This window comes from Brachionichthys hirsutus, chromosome 8 (genome assembly GCF_040956055.1).
Source record: "Brachionichthys hirsutus isolate HB-005 chromosome 8, CSIRO-AGI_Bhir_v1, whole genome shotgun sequence".
NCBI lineage: Eukaryota > Metazoa > Chordata > Actinopteri > Lophiiformes > Brachionichthyidae > Brachionichthys > Brachionichthys hirsutus.
In genome coordinates, this window is record NC_090904.1 from 808,318 (window position 1) to 826,982 (window position 18,665).

At 46.4% G+C, this 18,665-nt stretch overlaps 2 protein-coding genes across 2 annotated transcripts in view; one reads left to right on the forward strand and one right to left on the reverse strand.

Moving 5' to 3' along the window:
• Window positions 1-1,400: 1,400 nt before the first annotated feature.
• tmem183a (transmembrane protein 183A) lies at window positions 1,401-5,144 on the reverse strand. Its single transcript, XM_068742557.1, has 8 exons — window positions 5,048-5,144; window positions 4,719-4,808; window positions 4,464-4,634; window positions 4,215-4,374; window positions 3,713-3,890; window positions 3,360-3,440; window positions 3,016-3,171; window positions 1,401-2,709 (listed from the first exon to the last, which is right to left on the reverse strand). Exons 1-8 carry the CDS (start codon window positions 5,109-5,111, stop codon window positions 2,524-2,526), a joined length of 1,086 nt encoding a protein of 361 aa, XP_068598658.1. The 5' UTR covers window positions 5,112-5,144; the 3' UTR covers window positions 1,401-2,523.
• Window positions 5,145-6,807: 1,663 nt separating this feature from the next.
• ppfia4 (PTPRF interacting protein alpha 4) overlaps window positions 6,808-18,665 on the forward strand; it is a 33,113-nt gene continuing 21,255 nt past the window's right edge. Inside the window, exons 1-2 of the mRNA XM_068742917.1 lie at window positions 6,808-7,065; window positions 7,414-7,455. Coding sequence (XP_068599018.1) covers window positions 6,808-7,065; window positions 7,414-7,455 — 300 coding nt within the window. The remainder of the gene's footprint in view (window positions 7,066-7,413; window positions 7,456-18,665) is intronic.

An 18,665-nucleotide genomic window follows, 5' to 3' on the forward strand; every position in this document is an offset into this window, starting at 1 on the left:
ATAAACGAGATAAAAATAAGAAACGTTTGGTTCTGGCTCAAAGTGTCAGATGTTACTATTGGACTAAAATATGGACCGTGTGGGACACAGAACGCTGTTGACCTTCCCACCATTCAACACGCTGCTACTACTGGACTTTCGGCTTGTCCCCTGAGGGGTCGCCACGGCAACCCAACGTCCTCCACTTCACCCCCCCCCAACACCAGCCATGCATCTCCTCCGGGGTCGTCCCCCCTCACTCCGTCCAGGTCTCTACCGGGTCGTCCTCCCGTCCCGTTCCCTGCACTGCACTAACGGTACACACAGTGTGTAACTAAAGCTTTCTATTCCGGGGCTTTTCCCACGTAAACATGAAAACGAAAATAAATGAAAATGGGATGTGCGTTGGTTTTACTTCTCTGTAGTTTAAGGTGTGACCCCCCCCCCCCCCCCCCCATTCATAACAACACTAACACTACGTCATTGACTTGTTGCCCATTTAACATTTTAGGGATACGTCACGTCTGTACGTCTCCAACGTAAACGTCATTTAATGACACACACACACACAGCAGCGCACACACACACACACACACATACACAGCACACACACAGCACACACAGCACACACACACACACACACACACAGCAGCACATTTAATGACGTTTACCCAGAATAAAGGATGATGCCTTTTACGCGTTAACGCGCTGCGCCACCGACCCCGCGGGTCCACGCGTTAACGCGCTGCGCCACCGACCCCGCGGGTCCACGCGTGGGTCGGTGGCGCGGCGGCGGTGAAATATCACTTACCCGACCTGAAGGTCAGACGGGACGAGGTACTCAAGTCCAGGAAAAGTGCGTGCCCACTTTTCCGTGCGCGCCGATCCCTAACCCGCGTTCACACGCACTATCTGGAGAACAGGGTCGCGGCTGAAGGACGCGCTCCTCCCGGCGTGGATCGACTCAGCTCGGCGTCAACTTTGTTTTCGTTTTGACCGTCGATGGCTCGTCAACAGCCGGAGCGTCTGCGGGTCACCTGCGCCGCTACCAATGGAAAAGCGCAGATGGGTTCATGGGAAATGTAGTTTTTCATATCCTCGACGGACTGCCATTTATTTCCAGGCAATGACGTGCCGCCTGCTGACTGAGGAAGTTTAAAGAGGTCCGCTAACTTTAGCCAGGACGCTCCTCGTCCTACGTCACAGCTGCGGATTGATCGTTTCGGTGCGTCCGGTGACTCCGGTCATTCTGCCAAGAGCGCATTTTCATTCCCAGTGGAACTAAGATGTTCCGCGGAGGCAGAATCTCGAAGTCACCCGCCTTGTATCAATAATCAATAATGATCCGCGTTGCATGCTGGGTTTCTACGGCCACGAGAGGGCGACAAAGTCACATGACTGGAGGCACACGATAGAGTCCGTTTATTTCAGCGCATTAACATTAAAGCGAAGTTATCGCTTTCCATTTCGGCATTTCATTTAATTTATTGACATTTATTTCTTCATTTTATTGATCATCAACCTCCCATCATAAATAAACACGGGACTGGTGTGAGTTTGCTCATTGTCAACACTTAGAACCTTAAATACTCTGAGCTATTCAAAATGGAGACTAAAATAAATCAGTGTGAAAGCACCCTGAGACTTCAGTGCTCTGCAATCACGTTGCTTTGCCCCCCCCCCCCCACCACCACCACCACACAAAAATAAAGAAAGAACAGTGCCCAGATCTGCAGATGAGTGAGAGATCTCAGAGGTAAACTATGTCTTTGGCCCGTTCAGTTTACAGAAGTGTTACTAACACTCTACACATCAAGAAATAAAGCTTTAAAACAAGAACAGATTACGTTGGTGAAGGACTGACAGAATTCAAACAGAGATTTAAAGTACCGGTACATTCTCAAGAACAAACAGAAAGAAATGGGGGGATGGTACAAATGTCTCACCCTGTAAATCCCAGCGTTCATAATAAACCACACGTGTAAGGACAATGCGTAGAAATGCTGTATGTAATAAATAGCGATGGGCTTAAACTCTCCTGATGCTCGTAGCGCTGGATGTTCGTTTACGCTTCCATGCCTGTGGGGCTCAACACTTATAATATGTATATTTTCTTTTACTGTAAAACATTATGGAATTTCCTAATTACCAAGTGACAATCACAACTTAAAATCTCTCTATAATCATTTTCTAAAATTCTTGAAAATGTCATCGAGATTTTCTGTCTGTTACTAAACTGTCCAAATCTTCAGCTGTTAGCGTGTCATCGAACCGTCGACCCAACGATCAAAGACTACGGGGATAGTCTCAGTGGGAATGACGACAGAGGAAAACCAGGCAGCACAAGATTTACACCCAGAAGCAGTACAGACAATAAACATGGAGGGCGGAGGGTAGAACGCATCCAAACTCCCACCAGCCACTGTTTCCTTTCTTTAACGTCACTGAATACAATCCAGGGTTCCTTGGACTTGTTTGGTGAACGGGTGAGCCAACATGATTTTTGTCACGACATTCTTTTATAGAAACCAGGGGGGGGGGCTCCTATGTGTACAGAGAGAAGGGGTACTGTGGATGCCACCAGTTCATGACCTTCACACTCTGTACCGGATCCAGCAACACCTGAAGCCCCCCCTGGTCAACCTTCTTCTTGCCCCTGTGGAGCGGCGAGTCCTGGAACAGCAGACGGACGCGGTGGTGGTGCATGTCTGCGCTGACGTTGATGGTGAACTACGACAGACAGAAACAGAAACGGGCCGGCTGGGATTAGGAGAGGGGTTCAGGGTAGCTGGAGCTCCGGACCATTAGGTGAGGTTCAGACTGTGTTCTCATCACACATCCGTAAAGGATCATTCGGAAGCTGTACCCTTTACTAAAACCACACTGATCGGCCGTTTACCATCAGAATTGCATTTCTAATTTTAACAGTAAAGGTGCCTTTCTTTCACGGTGTTTAGAAATGTCCTTTTCAATAACCTATCACTGCTCAGTTAAATAGGGTAATAATAAAGTACAATCTGAGTTAGAGCTACTGACCAGGGTCAGCGTCATGCCCATCACCACGGGGGTGAAGATGAAGTTGAGGGTGGTGACCTGAAGCATGTAGCAGTCAGAGTCCGGGTTTGTGTGGACTTCTTCATACTGTCTGGGCAAATGCAAGGTTTTCGTACAACCATTCTTACTGCGCCACTGCTGAAAGACAAAGATCCATTTTCAAAATGTCCTTTGAGATCAATAAAATATTTCTATACATTAAAGCATTGTTGCTTCTGTCATCAATAGCTATAGATAGATAGATATAGAGCTATTGGTGACAGAAGCAACAATGATTTCATAAGAATGCCAACAGAAAGGTTTGGTTTTTAAATATCCTTAATTACCTGCTTCAGTAACTTGAAGTTAAACTCCCACAATGCCTCTGGTCGAGTTCCTGGCACCTTCCTGACCCAGAACAGCAAACACTGCGCACACAAAAAAAAGCACATGAAGCCTTTTTTCTGGGCTGGTCTAAGTTCTCAACATGATTTTCTGATCTTACTCTTGTATTGCGAATAAAAATGTTAAATGTAGGAGAGTCACAGAAGGTCATGTCACACAGAATTCAACCTGGTTCCACTAAAACTATCCTTTGTGGTGATGATTAACCTGGAGATCAGAAAGCTCATGTTACTGTGTTTTATTACCTAGGGCATGAGGGCAAATTAAAAATTCAGCTCCACTTTCCATAATTTACCTTGGAGTTAAGTAAAGTTGTGGGTGTGGACTCCGGCAGCGCAGGAATTTCTGAAACACGCAAGTCAAACGGCTCATACAAGTGGAAAAGGGAGCGAATGACGCGGGCCCGTAAACAGCGCATCTTCTCAAAGTCAGGCTGCAGATGAAACGGGAGGTGAACATCAATCCTGTAGTGCCTGGAGTTGGGACAAAAAAGGTCATTAAAAAAAGCATTTACCGTAGTCATACAAAGCAATAAATTACTTTACTTTGCCAATTCACTGATCACACATCCACAAAATGTTATCAAGTCACAAAAGGTATGAACTGCAAATGTTTAGTATTTCATATATAAACTATTCCAAATGGAATATAACTTCTTAATATAAAATAGTAGAAGTTGCCTTCTCGCCTCAAGAAGGCAACCACATCATGGAATATATAGAATTATAGGCTTGGCTTGCACCCTCATTGACAATGGCAATAAACTACTTCCGGTTCTGGTTCTAAAGGTGCCTCACCTTCTATAGAGCCTGGTCCAAAACGCTGCCGTGCAGGTGACCGTCCAGGCATCCCTACAGATGAGGGCAAACGTGCACACGTCTTCAGGCCGAATGTAGGAGGAGATCACGTACCAAATATCCACTGGATACGCGCTCCCATCGCTGCCCTCGCTGCTCTCTGTGGATACGTTTTAGCGTCACGGTTAAAACGAAGGGAAAGCGGGCGAATTCTCGTGGCTTTGTGTTCATAGTTCAGACAAGTTATACCCTTTCTCCTCTTGTTTTTCTTCTTGTGGGGAACCTTACTTCCATGAACAGCATCTTCTTCGGGCTCCTGGTCATCGCTGCTGTGCAGAGCATCTACCCTTGCATTCTCAGCAGACGACAGGACCTCTTTGACGGCTCCATGTGACGCCTCCAGGCCGCAGAGCAGCTTTACTGAAAGCCGTTCATCCAGAGTTCAGCACAGCCCAAGTTGATTCAAATCAGAAACATGGAGGACGGCGACCCAGCCCGAGTTACCTTCCTTCTCAACTGCGTTTGCAACCGCCTTCTTCACCCTCCCTGATTTCACGACGGCTGGGTCAGCATTAGCATAATCAGCAACTGTCACTGCCGGACAAAAAACACATACATATAAGCTAACAGCTAATTCCTCCGGTACATGCATTCAGTGTTCGTTTCGTTTAAAATTAGCCACGAAAACACCGAAATTTAAACAATCCATGTGACCATAAAAGGTCCGGACTGTAAATATACTTTTGAATAACTCAAATGTGACGTCGTAAACGAGGAAAGTCAACCTAGCACAGTGCTAACAGTGGGCGTGCTAGCTAACGCGATGACGTTACCTGATTCCGAACAAACGTCTCCGGCCTTAAATTTCAGCCGTTTTCGGTTCCCTTTCTTGGGCATATCGATAGGAAAGATCTGTGGACGAATAACGGGCCTATGGCTTTTGCCATGACTCTATAGCAAGCTGGGGTAGATAGAAAGAAAGAAAATAAGTAGAAAGATTACAAATTGTTCCGCCAGGATCTTCAGCCATCATGGAATGACGTGTGTTGCCGCAAATCACGCGAGAACATGAATGAGATTTTAGTCATCGGTCATCATCAGCATCCAGCGATAACAATTACATTGATGATGATGAATATATTTATTAGATAGAATGTTAGAGTACAAGTACAGTCACACAGTAGCATGTATTACAGTACAAGTACAGTCACACAGTAGCATGTATTACAGTACAAATAACGTCAAACATCCTGTCTAAGAGGAGCATTTCTAAAAAGCCCTTGCGGGCTTGTTTCCGTTGAAAGTCCTTCGTACATAAATCATCCACAAATAACAATACAAATAAAAGTAAAACCAATATTAAATTACGCAATTGATGCAACGTAACATTAGAAAAACAAAAATAAAATGTTATTACACCGCCAGTGCAAACTAACAATTAATCTAAAATAAATTACACCACTGATGCAAAATGACAATAAATAACTTACATAAATTACAATAAATTACTAAAGCAATTAATACGTGCAACATAGGTGGACAAAAATATAGGTGGACATTAAATATTAACGTCTTATGAGTTATAGATGCATTTTCTCTGCAGTGAAGGAACAAACTCAATATTGATATTTGATTATAGATCAGGGCAGAGGCGTGACTGATTGATGATGAGCACAAACAAAGGCCTAAAACGCGCATTGATATGCTCCCAGCCGCAGGTGTGAGGCTCATGTTTGCTCTTTCTACCGGTAACGTGTTTAATCTTACGGTTCACGTCAGATCCTGCAGGGGGCGCTGCGCACCATGTTGTTTTTAGATAAGATTATAGAAATCGGATCATGTTTTTGGCGCTGTCAGATCACGAACCTGCTTAGTGGCGCTGATTTACAAAGTTAATCACATTCAACCAATCAAAAGTTAATTATATCTCAACCGTCCAAACGTTAGATCAGTGTCTATTCGAGAGATTGAGCGACGATCATTGGCTGCTTCCAGACATCTACCGACTACCGGTATCTTGTACCGTGAGCGCACCGGGCGATCAACGGAGTCGGTCCCTTAATGACAGAGAAATAACCAAGTAGTGGATTCCCATGTGAGGGAGAGCCTGAACGACTGTGTGAGGAGGAGGAGGAGGAGGAGGAGGAGGAGGAGGAGGAGGAGGAGTGGACGTCGGCCCGGTGACGGTGTGCAGAGATGGAAGCAGGGAAGGCGAGCGCAGATCAGACTGCTCTCACGGACGCAGATCAAACGTTTCCTTTCTGATATTCCTGGCTTTGATTTTCCGGTAAAGACAGGACGATCACCGTCCACCTCTGAGCTGTCAATCACATCACGGCGGGATTTGTACATGTGCGCGCACGCACGGCGCACCGGGCAGGGCGGATCAGCGCCCGGGGTATTATGGATGTAACAAGCATCATCTCATCGCTCCGATCACGCTGATCAGGTGAGGGTGGGTTCAGGGACAGGTTAAAGATGCGCGTTTGATCCCGATTGTTAATAGGCCCGCCTCACTCCTCAGGCTTGTAACCCTCATCCTGCGCCTCGGAATCCCGGCACGTCCATTGCGCTGCAGACTCCAGCAGGGAAGATGATGTGCGAGGTGATGCCGACCATCAGCGAAGGAGACTCGGCCGGCCCCCCCAGGGGGACCAGCGGCGTCCCGAATGGCTCCGACCAGGAGGCCAATTTCGAGCAGCTGATGGTGAATATGCTGGACGAGAGGGACAAGCTGCTGGAGTCCCTCAGGGAGACCCAGGAGACCCTCATTCAGTCTCAGACTAAGCTGCAGGGGGCGCTGCACGAGAGGGACGTGCTCCAGCGGCAGATCAGCGCCGCGCTGCCCCAGGTGAGGAGCCGTGGGGGGGTGGGGGGTAGGAGTGGGACAAGGCAGCGCAACCTTTGTGCACACAGTGTGTTTAGACATGCACGAGGAGCTAAATGCCCCTGAAACCACTGCAGCTCGGGCTGGATTACCATCTGGCCGGATTGGCCCCCTGCTGCGCCAAGGAGCAAAACTTCAATGTAGTGAAATCCACACAGTATTCCATCAGATGAGGTTTCTCAGCGTCACTGAGAGAAAGACACAAGCTGTGTTGCTGCATGTGCAGCATAAATGTTAGCACTTCAAAGGCAGAGCATCATGGGAAGGTGCAGAAGTTAGATCCACCACAATGTGCTCGGTCTTTTGTCACAGACGTCCAGAGCTGCAGTTGTAAGGAAACCCCCACTCAGCAATGTAAGTTGGATTTTTTAATTTGCACCGATAAAGCCGGAGCGTTCCTCTTGTTATTAGAGTAAAGTTTGAGAGGCGGCATGAGCTTTCCTGAGAAACGGAACTCACTGGAATGTTTGCTCTGAAGATGTGCATCTTTGTTTCTGTTTTCTGTTGATATGTTTTTTGGCAAATTCAGCACCGTTTCTGAGGTTATTATGGTCTGTCCACTTCACTACATGCTTTTCTCGTCATGGGGCGTCTGTGTTCTTTGACACAAACTTTCTATTCCGTGTCTATTCGCCATAATTTCTTGGCAGCAGCTTCACTGGAACAGTATATTTAAAAATAAGACCATATATGCATATATTTACATACAATTTATGACTGTTTTTCTGTCTGTATACAACACAATACTGTTGTGAATCTTGTCCGCACATTGCCGTACGTTTCCAGTTTGTAAATGACATCTGCAGAATGAATCGCACACAGAGGCTGCCATGCAAGGCACGGTGAGCCCCCCCTCACCAGGACCAATAACCGTTAAGACAATGATGTAACATCTAATGGAGCGAGAGCAAACCACCAGGCCAATAAGCCACTCTGCTCATCTGCTACACATAATAATACTATTAATGGGGAACAAAAACATTTGAAAAAACATTCTGACCCTTTGAGGGCGAGTTAAAAATGATGATTTCTATTACTTAGAAGAGGTTGACTTTTCAGTTTGGCTCCGGACACGTATGGCAAGAGCAGACGAAATGTTGCATGTTCATGAAGTCAAAGGGATGCACCTCACCAGTGGAGAACCTCATAAGTAGGAGGACTAAAGGAGGACTAAAATCTGTAGATGGGGAGATGATGAGAGTCCTGCTGGTCAGACGGGAGAGCAGAGCCCACCTCTCATTCCCTGCAGGAACCGGAGGAGCTCTACCTTCCATGTCCCGACGCCCTTGAGCTTAACGATGACAGCCTTACTGCTGCCCCTTGTTACAGAAACATGGCCGCCTGCTCGTGCACATGGCCCTGAGCTGCTTGCTTCTGTGCTTCCACACATGCATACGTGTCTTGTGTGTGTGTGTGTGTGTGTCTGTGTGTGTCAGAGAGAGAGAGAGAGAGAGAGAGTGGGCAGAGGTAACACACACACATAATGCTTGTTCTACCACTGTGTGAGAAAAGCTGATCTGACACTATTGTGTTGTGTTGTGAGGTGTGTGTGTGCACGTATGATATCTAACACACAGAAGTGGAAGAAGAAGTTAACAGTTGGTGAACAGTGTGCTCCAAACTAAGCAAGTCACTGTTGTTACTATGCATAGCTGTGTGTGTGTGTGTGTGTGTGTGTGTGTGTGTGAGGTATTTCTATAGTAAAGGTGTTTTATAATGACATGAGAAGGTTTTATTATTATTACCCATTGGCTGTGGGAAACAGCCGCCCTCAGCACCACTAACTCATTTTGGCGTGCCTGTCACTGCACAAATTAACTGACTGGGAGAAAAGGTTTTATTTGCTGAACTTTTCAAAGTAGAGCCAGCGCTTGGATAGCTGGCTAATCCCACCCCCGGTTTTTACACTAGCTTCATACTTACCACACATACATGAGGTTGGTTTTAATCCTTTTATATAACTCTTTATTTAAAGAAAAAAGAAAAAGAGAGCCATAAGCATATTCCCATAAAATGAAACTGTGTGTTGCTGTGAAGACGAGCTGTCAGTCCAGTCGTCCAATAGAAACACATTTCTGAACCATGCTCATAAAAACTGGGGGGGGGGGGGGGGGGAATACAAAATCACGTATTAACACAAATATCAACAAGTAACCTAAGTAGCTAATCTAAATGAGCTGTCTGTCTCTAACAAGCAGTGAAGGTTGCCATGGTGACTGATACTGCTCTCTCTCCACCCCAAGAACAAGTGAAGCTCTGCAGAAAGCTGCTGGCCGTATCGTTGGCGTTCCCTCACGACGGACAGCCAACGCACGTTTGGCTTGATTTAGCTTCAGCTGCACATTGAGCCGAACAACCGGAAGCTGCTCCTCATTTGCCCACAATGCGGCCTCATGGGGCAGTTGGTTGGTACGCCTGCTGCTTCAGGTCTCCTGAAACCAAAACTAGGACTCTGTTTGATTTTATATTAGCATAAATAGAAGCAGCACGATTTCATGTACTTGGAGGGACTATGGTGGGATTGAGTGTAATTTATTGCTAATGAATACTTAGGATATTCTTCCAACTCCTCTCCAACGATGTCAGACACTTTATTACCTGACAATGTCAGAAAATGTGATTACGTTCATCTTGTAATTGAGTTAAGATCTTGAATGATATGACAAATGTTCTTCTTCTTCTTATTTATTATTATTCTCCCACATCAAGAGCCCAGTTGTTCATGATCTGATCCTTTGGACCGAGCTGCTCCTGCAGCTGAGCTTAGCTCTGGAAAGCTCACTGTGTCGGTATTCACCTGCTAGGCCCCCATTTGGGTTTCCACTAAATTTTAATTTACCTGTATTGATGTGTGTTACAGACTAATAGACCTTATAATAAATAAAACTAATAGACCTTCAGCTGCTAAGAAAGGCAGGAAGAAGGAGCTCCAAGGTCTAGCTGCACTGTTTGGAGGTGGCTTGAATTTATCACAACATACACACACACTGCAAACACACCACAAGCACACACAGTGTGAGGTGTCTTAAACGCCAGCAAACAATGTCTCCACGTCATCCTTTGTCTGCGTGTTCGTGTGCATGCGTGTGAATGTGAGCTCGCCCACACCTAGGGTGCGGTTTGCAGAGGCTTCTTTGTGCAGCCTGCAGACCCTGGTAGGAGAACATCACCGGCCTGCCAGGAGTCCAAATGTTCCACGACGTGTGATGTCAGCAGCACCCGCTGGAATCTGGGTTCATGTGGAGGAGAGCGGTGCAAAGACAGCAGCAGTGTTACCCAGAAGCCCTTGAGAGAATGGATTCAGTAGATTAGTTGGGTTTAGAGCTAAACACAGATGTTTTTAAAGGATAATTGTGGCATCCCACGAATTTATGCTAATTAATTGGCCAGTGCATAGTTTTACTTCAGATTAAAATGAAGGCCTAACCTTGATCAGAGCCATCATTTCACACTTTTCTCTGCCTCTTTCTGTGTTATATCCTTTCCTCCGCTCGTTCCATCATCACTCGTTCTGTTTCCCTCCTCTTCTCAGCAGTTCACTCCACACTCCGTCTTCTTGGGTCATTCGTCGAGCTGTTATTCAGTCCATCCAAACCCTCTCACTGGGTCAGACTGGCCTGTGGTTAGAGTTTATGCACAGTTCTCATGCCCCTGAGTACTAATAGATTATTAGCTAGCCCCCCCACACACACACACACTCTGCTATGCCACACCACAACTTCAGCTCTCCATCTCTCGGTAGCATCCATCCCTTGCTCCCTCCATCCCTCTGCCAGTGCCATCTGGCTCACAGCACCACGCACATTTAGCTCAGCCGGGCGCCAATTTGTGCCCCTGGCTGCCTGGGAGAGAGAAGGAAGCGGAGGATTGGGAAAGAGGGACAGATATAGAAAATAAGATTTAATGAAGAGAGACGTAAAGAATAGTCGGGGGGGCAGTCCTCAGCAGAGAGGGACATACTCCGGCGATGGGGAGGACGAGCAGTCAGTGTGAGAGCCTCGTAATAAGAGCAGAGTAATTGGAGTTGCTCGAGCACCAGAGGGGAAGGCAAGAGTAATGATGCAGGGCGGGAGGCAGGGAAGGACGGAATGAGAAAAGGGATGTGGGATGAAGTTTCTCCGCCAGGAGTTCAGCCCAAAGCCGCCCTTCCATGTCGAACAACGACACTATTGAAACTCTGTCAGTTTGCTTTGCCTCCTGCAACTCAATCAGAATAGAAGATGAGCCAAAAGCGCGTGGGAGGAGGGTGCGGGTGTGGGACGGGGTCGGGGTGTAGCGATGGGGGGATAGAGGTGGAGTGTTTCGGAAACGTGTCGGAGATACTTACTGCAATGCCCAAGAGGAGCATTTGGGGGGGGCGTGCACACTAAAATGATCCGCATGTATAAATACACAGAAGACAAATCAAGACAGTGCATGCACCTCATCCAGTAACCCCCCCACCACCACCACGTGCACAGTAAGGGGGGGGGGGGTATTTACCAGCTAGAGACTTAAGCAGCAGCATCAGAAAATGTCTCTCCGGCTGGACCCTGAAGGGGATTTAAAGAACTTCAAAATGCTTCATCTGCTCCATGAAATGCAGCTTGTCATTTTCTCACCCCCCTGCTGCTGGCTGTCAGTAGCACTCCACCCCCCCAACACACACACACACACGTATATTTGAATATTGTTCTATAGAGCACATAGATCTCTTGAGGCATGTATTTGTCCATGTGCATGTAATTTGAATAGACATGCTTATCGGACACACAAAACCGGGTATATGTGTGTAATCTGTTCAGTTGAACTGGATTAAAGATAGGAACGTTATGGGAAACTGTGGATGGACGCACGAATGGATGAAAAATCAATGTGATGTGTGGAAGCTCATTTTCAGGAGTGGTCAAAAACATGCTTTCAGAATCCCAAAAGATTCCCCAAGTCAATATTTAGGATACTATCTCTGGTCAGGACAAGCTCAAAGTGCAACATTGACTGTCGATTGACAACGTCAACCGCTGATGACATCATCATTGATGAGGCTGATTTGCTTAGCAAACAGCTGCTCAATTACACAACCAGCAGACCTTGAGCAACGTTAGCTTAATTTCTTAAGATATCTTAGGTTAAATGGCAATCACAATAATTCAAATCCAGTGTTCACCGTATTTTCAGCTCGGTCTTGATCTCCACTCACTCCTGGGGGGGAGATCTTATCTCTAGTCCTTGGTGGCGGGCAGGCAGCCCGTGACGCTCTCATCTGAAAACACAACGGACAGAATCCAGACAGAGGCACTGAAGGCAGAACTGCTGCAGCTGGAAAACGTCAGCAGCTCAAAAGCAATAGTGAATAAAATGATGGTGTGAAGCACATTTATAAAAAAAAGATTTTTTTATAAATGTGCTTTTTGTAGTTCTGTAGTTAGAAACCAAAATAAGGAATACTGTACTGCCTTTTCTCATACTTTTAAAGAATCCTTTATAAAATTCTGGAATCTTGATCCTAATCCAGATCAAACACCAAAAGGAATCACCTCTAGGGTCCATCTTTAGTGAACATGTAAAACGTCCGTCCCTTTTTTTTGCCTAAGCAGCAGGCGGGACGGTAAAGATCACCGGCGGAACACGTTTAGTGAGTTTCCATCCAGCCGAAGATCTTTGATCATCTTTTCTCTGCATTAACCGAAGACTTGTTTATTCAAATTGCCTCCGTTCTCAGCTGCTTCCAACTCCATTTACAGACATGTGGGTCGAGCAAACATGCACGTTTTTGTGCGCACACACACACACACAGGCCCCTGTTTCCCTGAACGCATGGTGAAATTGTTCTGCTGCTTCCTTTTAATCATATTTGGTTTAATTTAGCATCTTGTTTTAACTGCAGCACGACAAACTGTTCTTTAAAGTCACTGATCTGTTGTCGCTCTTCCCCGTCTAACTCCCCTCCCTTACTCCTCTTCGTCGGCCTCACTGCCTCTCTATCGCCGAGGCGCCTTCGCTCGCTGTCTTATCAGTGCTGATGACTTAGAACGTATATGCTGAGAGCGTATTAGTTAGCTATCGCTGTCAGATAGCGCTTCATATCAGCTTCCTGTACTTACATCGAGCCGGCTGCTAGCTGCGTGAGACCGGAGCACACTGCTGCGATATCAAACGGAGCTCTTTCAAACACATTTGTTGGTTTTATTAATAATAACACACTTGACTTTGGCGTCCTTTGGTGAGAGGGATGGTACGCTAGCCTGTGTCTGAGGAGGGGGGGGGGGGGGGGGAGACGATAAGAAGTCAGAGCTTGGACTGTGTGTTGATGTGCTTCAATGGAACCGACATTTGTGTTGTGGCTCCACTGTAATGTACTTGTAGCACATCTAATTGCTAAACTAATAGCCTGCAATGCTCCCGTATTTGTAATTGTATAAATAAGTGACACACTGTCGTCTCCGTGGTCGGCTGTGTCCGGTGATGATGAAGGTCAGCAAGCTTTTTGAGCCCATTAGAATAACGGGGGCTGTGATGCAGCCCGCCCCCCCCGTGCAAGAAGAGCATCTTTCACACTCAGATGCTTTCCTCCCTCTCTGGTGCCGTATGCCCAGCACCATCTCTTCTTGCCCCCATTTCCTCACTCCAATAGGCCTTTCATTAACTCATGCTAAGTTTCACTCAGGCTAGCACACACACACACACACACATGTGTGTGTCTTCAGATGCCTCTTTGAAGTTTCTGAGGAACATTTTGGATTTAAAAGTTCAGCAATGCAAATATTTGTAGTAATAAACCAAGGAAGTGCCTGTAGGTGATTCACAGAAAGGTCATATGAAGCTCCTCAGCTTGCATCAAAGCCCCCCCCATTCACTTCCGCTGCCATCCTCCAATATTCCTCTCCATCCTATGCATCTCCAGTTTCAGTTGCACCCGTTTGACTTTGCAATCTGTTTTTCCCCCATCCTATCCGACACTCCGTTTCCTTTCCCCACATCTTGTCCTCTCGTAGCCACTGTTGGCATGTCAGCATCTTCTCTTCTCTTCTCTTCTCTTCTCTTCTCTTCTCTTCTCTTCTCTTCTCTTCTCTTCTCTTCTCTTCTCTTCTCTTCTCTTCTCTTCTCTTCTCTTCCCTTCTCTTCTCTTCTCTCACACACAAGCAATATTTGATTTTTCTCTCTACTTGTCGTCGTCTGTTCTTGTTCTGTTCTTCTCTACGAGGACCGACCATTTAACTGACAATTAAAGGCTCTCAGACTAAAGTTTGCCCGTTTCGGTTACTGTCCTCCACCAGGTCATGTTTTCGTTGGCTACTAGTTTGTATATCTGCTTGCTTGCAAGATTACACAAAAAACGCCTTGTGGGTTTTGATCAAATAGAGTTCTTGATATAAGAAGGAATGAATCCATCTAAATTTTGAAGTTGATTTGAAACAGCCAGATTTTTAGATTTATGTCCGAAAGAAAATTACAAATAATGATATCAATGTGATTTTAAATTCTAGGCATAGTTTTTAATTGGGAGCTGCGTTGGAGCAGGGTCACCCACAAAACCCAAATCAGAGGCGCTTTTATCTTTAGTGAAAATGACACAGAACAAAAACAAAAAACAGTTCAGCATAATTAGATTACAGACAATTCAGAGAACTTTGAATTCAGCTGTAAAAAGAACGATATAAATAATCATTCCTGACAGTTACTGTAAGGTAAAAGCTTGAAATAATCGCGTTATGCTGTTTCCATGGTTGCCAAACGGTCCTCCTTGCTCATAAACAGCTCAGCACATTGAAGAGAGAGAGGGAGGGAGCGATAGAAAACAGGATATATAGTTACACAATGAGACAATGCAGATTGATGATTGTAGCAAGATGCACATCATCATGGGATGAAGTGTGTTTCAGACCGCTTTGATCTGACATTTAGATTCAATATTCCTGCTGCTGAAAGATTCGTCTTTACAGATCAGTAGCTAACGCAGCGCAGCTTCTGCCTCTCCTGATTGGTTAGCATCCGTGAGGCGCTGCTGGCTCTAATCGAATCTATCAAACACTGATACCACCGTTTCCAATGTCGAGGCGCATTTATCGCTGATGCAAAGATAAGCTAAAGTCCCTGTCAGGTTTCCATCACTCCGTGTCACACATGCTCACACGTTGCACACCCAAACAGGAAAGTGACACACGACATCCCAGTGGGAAGGCAGCCGGTTGGAGCTTGTTTACAGTCATGCTGATCCAGTGGAATATATTCATCCCTGCAGTGCAGTCCCCGACTCACCTTTGGGGCACGGCGTACCGACACGCAGCACGCAGCACGCAGCACGCAGCACGCAGCACGCAGCACGCAGCACGCTGCACGCAGCACGCAGCACGCTGCACGCAGCACGCAGCACGCAGCACGCAGCACGCAGCACGCTGCACGCAGCACGCAGCACGCAGCACGCAGCACGCAGCACGCAGCACGCAACACGCAGCACGCAACACACATTACACAGTCACTGAAATGTCTGCGTTTCTACTGATTCAACATCTCTGCCTAGCAGTTTGCCTGCTCCGTACATGCTTCTAGGGTGTGTGTGTGTGTGTGTGTGTGTTTACGTGCAGACTCAGGGTTTTCTCTCTCCTCCCCACCTCTCAAAGCCCTGCAAGTTCAGTCTCCATGGAAACAAGGGGTGGTAGAGGGAGGGGATGATGCTGACTTCCTGACACCTTCTGTCCCATGGGACACCATCTGCATGTTTGTGCGTCTGCGTGTGCATGTGTGTTTCCCTACATGTGATGAATGTGATGTATAAATGCAAGGTAGCTGCATATCAGAGATTCATTTATTTCAATGTGACACTTGCAGGGTTTTGTGTGTGTGTGTGTGTGTGTGTGTGTGTGTGTGTGTGCGTGTTTGCAGATGTGTACAACCCCATCAGGGCTGCTTCTGCTCAGTGTGTCAGTGGGGCCGTCTGACGGACGTGTGGAGGAATCCCGTGTTCCCTGAGACCGACTCGGTAAAGCAGCGATGAGCCAGCAACATCTGTTCTGTTCTTCTTTCCGAGTCGATGCTGATGTTGTTACTGCGTGGCTTATTGTTTAAATGCGTAGATAAAGCACCCCAGAATACAACAATCGTTCACATCTTAACCAAAGTACAAACTTCTAGCGTGTTAGACAGAGGCCTGGTGGTCAGACTTAAAAGCCGGACGCTTCGCAAAGGTTTCGAGGAGATGAACGTGTTGGACAGTTATTGGAGCTGTCAGTCAGTATTTCTATACTAGTCGTTGTTTCAGAGACCCTCGTCTCAATTTGTCCAGTGGAGCAGCTCAGCATCCCTATCTGCCACACCCAAGCGTCACCATGGATGTAAGGTCTGTGTGTGTGTGTGTGTGTGTGTGTGTGCCTGGATGACATCATACAGTAGCTGGCTGAGGTCGACTGCAGGCGCATGGCAGCTACAATATTTATAGACCCCCCAGAACAGATGAGCTCACTCAGTCACTCAGCGTGACTGTCTTCACTTTACACACAAACGCACAACGAGGGACGAAGTGGCAGCGAAGTCGCTCTGCCACGCCCACCCACATAAATGTCCTCCTCTGTCCTCCGTTTCTCACCTGATGCATGCAGATATAATAAGTCAGAACGGCCACAACGTGCTTCAGGATTATTGTTAGTGTGAAAATATGAGCGAACGCACACCCGACTCGCACGTTGTGTGATTAAAGGCGCCTGTATTCTACATGAAAATGTGCTGCTGCCGCTGTGTGAGTCATGAGGAGAGGGTATGCTACTTTGTGAGGGATTAAACGAGTGGAAAAATGAAACCATTGGAAGCGACTTTACAAGAATCACACACACACACATTCACATAAACACAACGTTACACAAACACACACCGACTGACCTCAGTCCCCACAAGCATATTTAAATCCTCATATTCCAAAATAACATTCTTCTTGGTAACAAAAAATAAATGGCTGAGCATGATCAGTGTGTGTGTGTGTGTGTGTGTGTGTGTGAGGGAATAAATGTGTTTATATGAGATGCAAGGCTGGAGAGCACCAGAAAGAAAAATCACATGTCATAAATAAATCATCCATGGCCTCGTGATGAATTGTGCACACACAAGCTCTCTCTGTCTCTCTCGCTCTCTCACACACACACACACACACACACACACAAGGCTGCAGTATTTCATACCATGGTCATCACAGTACAGACTAGATTAGAGGCAAACCCTTTAAAAGAGATGTTTGCTGGTGTGTCAGCTCCCTGTGCATGTGTGTGTGTGTGTGTGTGTGTGTGTGTGTGTGTGTGTGTGTTTTAGAGACTTGCATGCCAGAGTCTTCCATGATACTTCTCCCACTCTCATTGCCCTTCTTTCCTTCTGCCTCCTTCCCTCGCTTCCGAAGGCTGTGATGATGAATGTGCGTGAGACCTTGATATGTGGGAGGATCCAATGTGGGATCGATGGCTGTTGAGATGTAGAATCCAGGTAGAGATGTTAGGGAAGGTGTGACGCAGGTTATTTAGCAACGGATCGCGGCTGAGGAAGACTCTCTACCAACTGAAATCCTTCCCAAGGCCTCCACAGCTTTTACCTCATTAAATAACATTTCATTGCTCTCTAATACCTTCCCAGAGGTCATGAAAGGGTTCCTTCCTCATCTGAAACTCTCATTGTCAGTGTACATGCACGCCTTGGCAGCTTTGGGTTTCTACATCAGACTTGCATGCGTTACAAATGAGACAGGACTGATTTGAGATAATAATGATCATTTTTCTCTGCTCACCTCAACATCAGATTTAATATCAGTTTTGTGTTCAGTCCAGACGATGTGGGGAAAAGACGGCTCTCCTTCAGGCGTCATGAAGTGCCTGTCGTGCTTCTGTGTTACAGTTAGTTATTGTAAGCATTCTGTACACACACACACACACATACACACACAAACGTGCACAGATACACACACACACTGTAGTGTAGAGTTACAGCCTGCCACTGCAGTTTGCACTCTGTGAAGGACAAGAGCAGCGTAGCCGGCCTCCACAAACACACAAACACACAAACACACAAACACACAAACACCGAGGCTCCTCGTTACTCACAGCCTCTTTTAGTGACATGAAGGATTGGGAAGAGCGGACATTATTTAAAACTATGCTGAATGTACCCTTGGAGGTATTTATTTATTCTGAATACAAGGATTCATATTTATACGACGTTATACGTTTGATGCAGATCCTGCTCCCTGCTGGAACCCAGATACACAGGAACGAGTGTGTGTTTCTGTGGAATATGTTTGAGTGTAGATTGGTAAAACATTGCTTATGTGTAGACGTGATGGGGTTTTTTTTGGGGGGGGGGTTATGAATAGAATGCAATTATCAACATTATGCAGATGAGACAAAGAAATGTCTTCACATGGATAGAGGGAGGGAACACTGTGAATGTCTGGCCAGTGTGTGTCTATCAGTGATTGTGTACTTGGTGGTGATGAGAGGCTCCTCCGTGGCCTGACCAGGAGCACGAGGAGGACACCGTGAAGGAGAAATGGAGGGAGGCACGTGATTGGGACAGAAGGAGAGAGCGGCAGAGAGCTGATGAGGGAGTGTTTC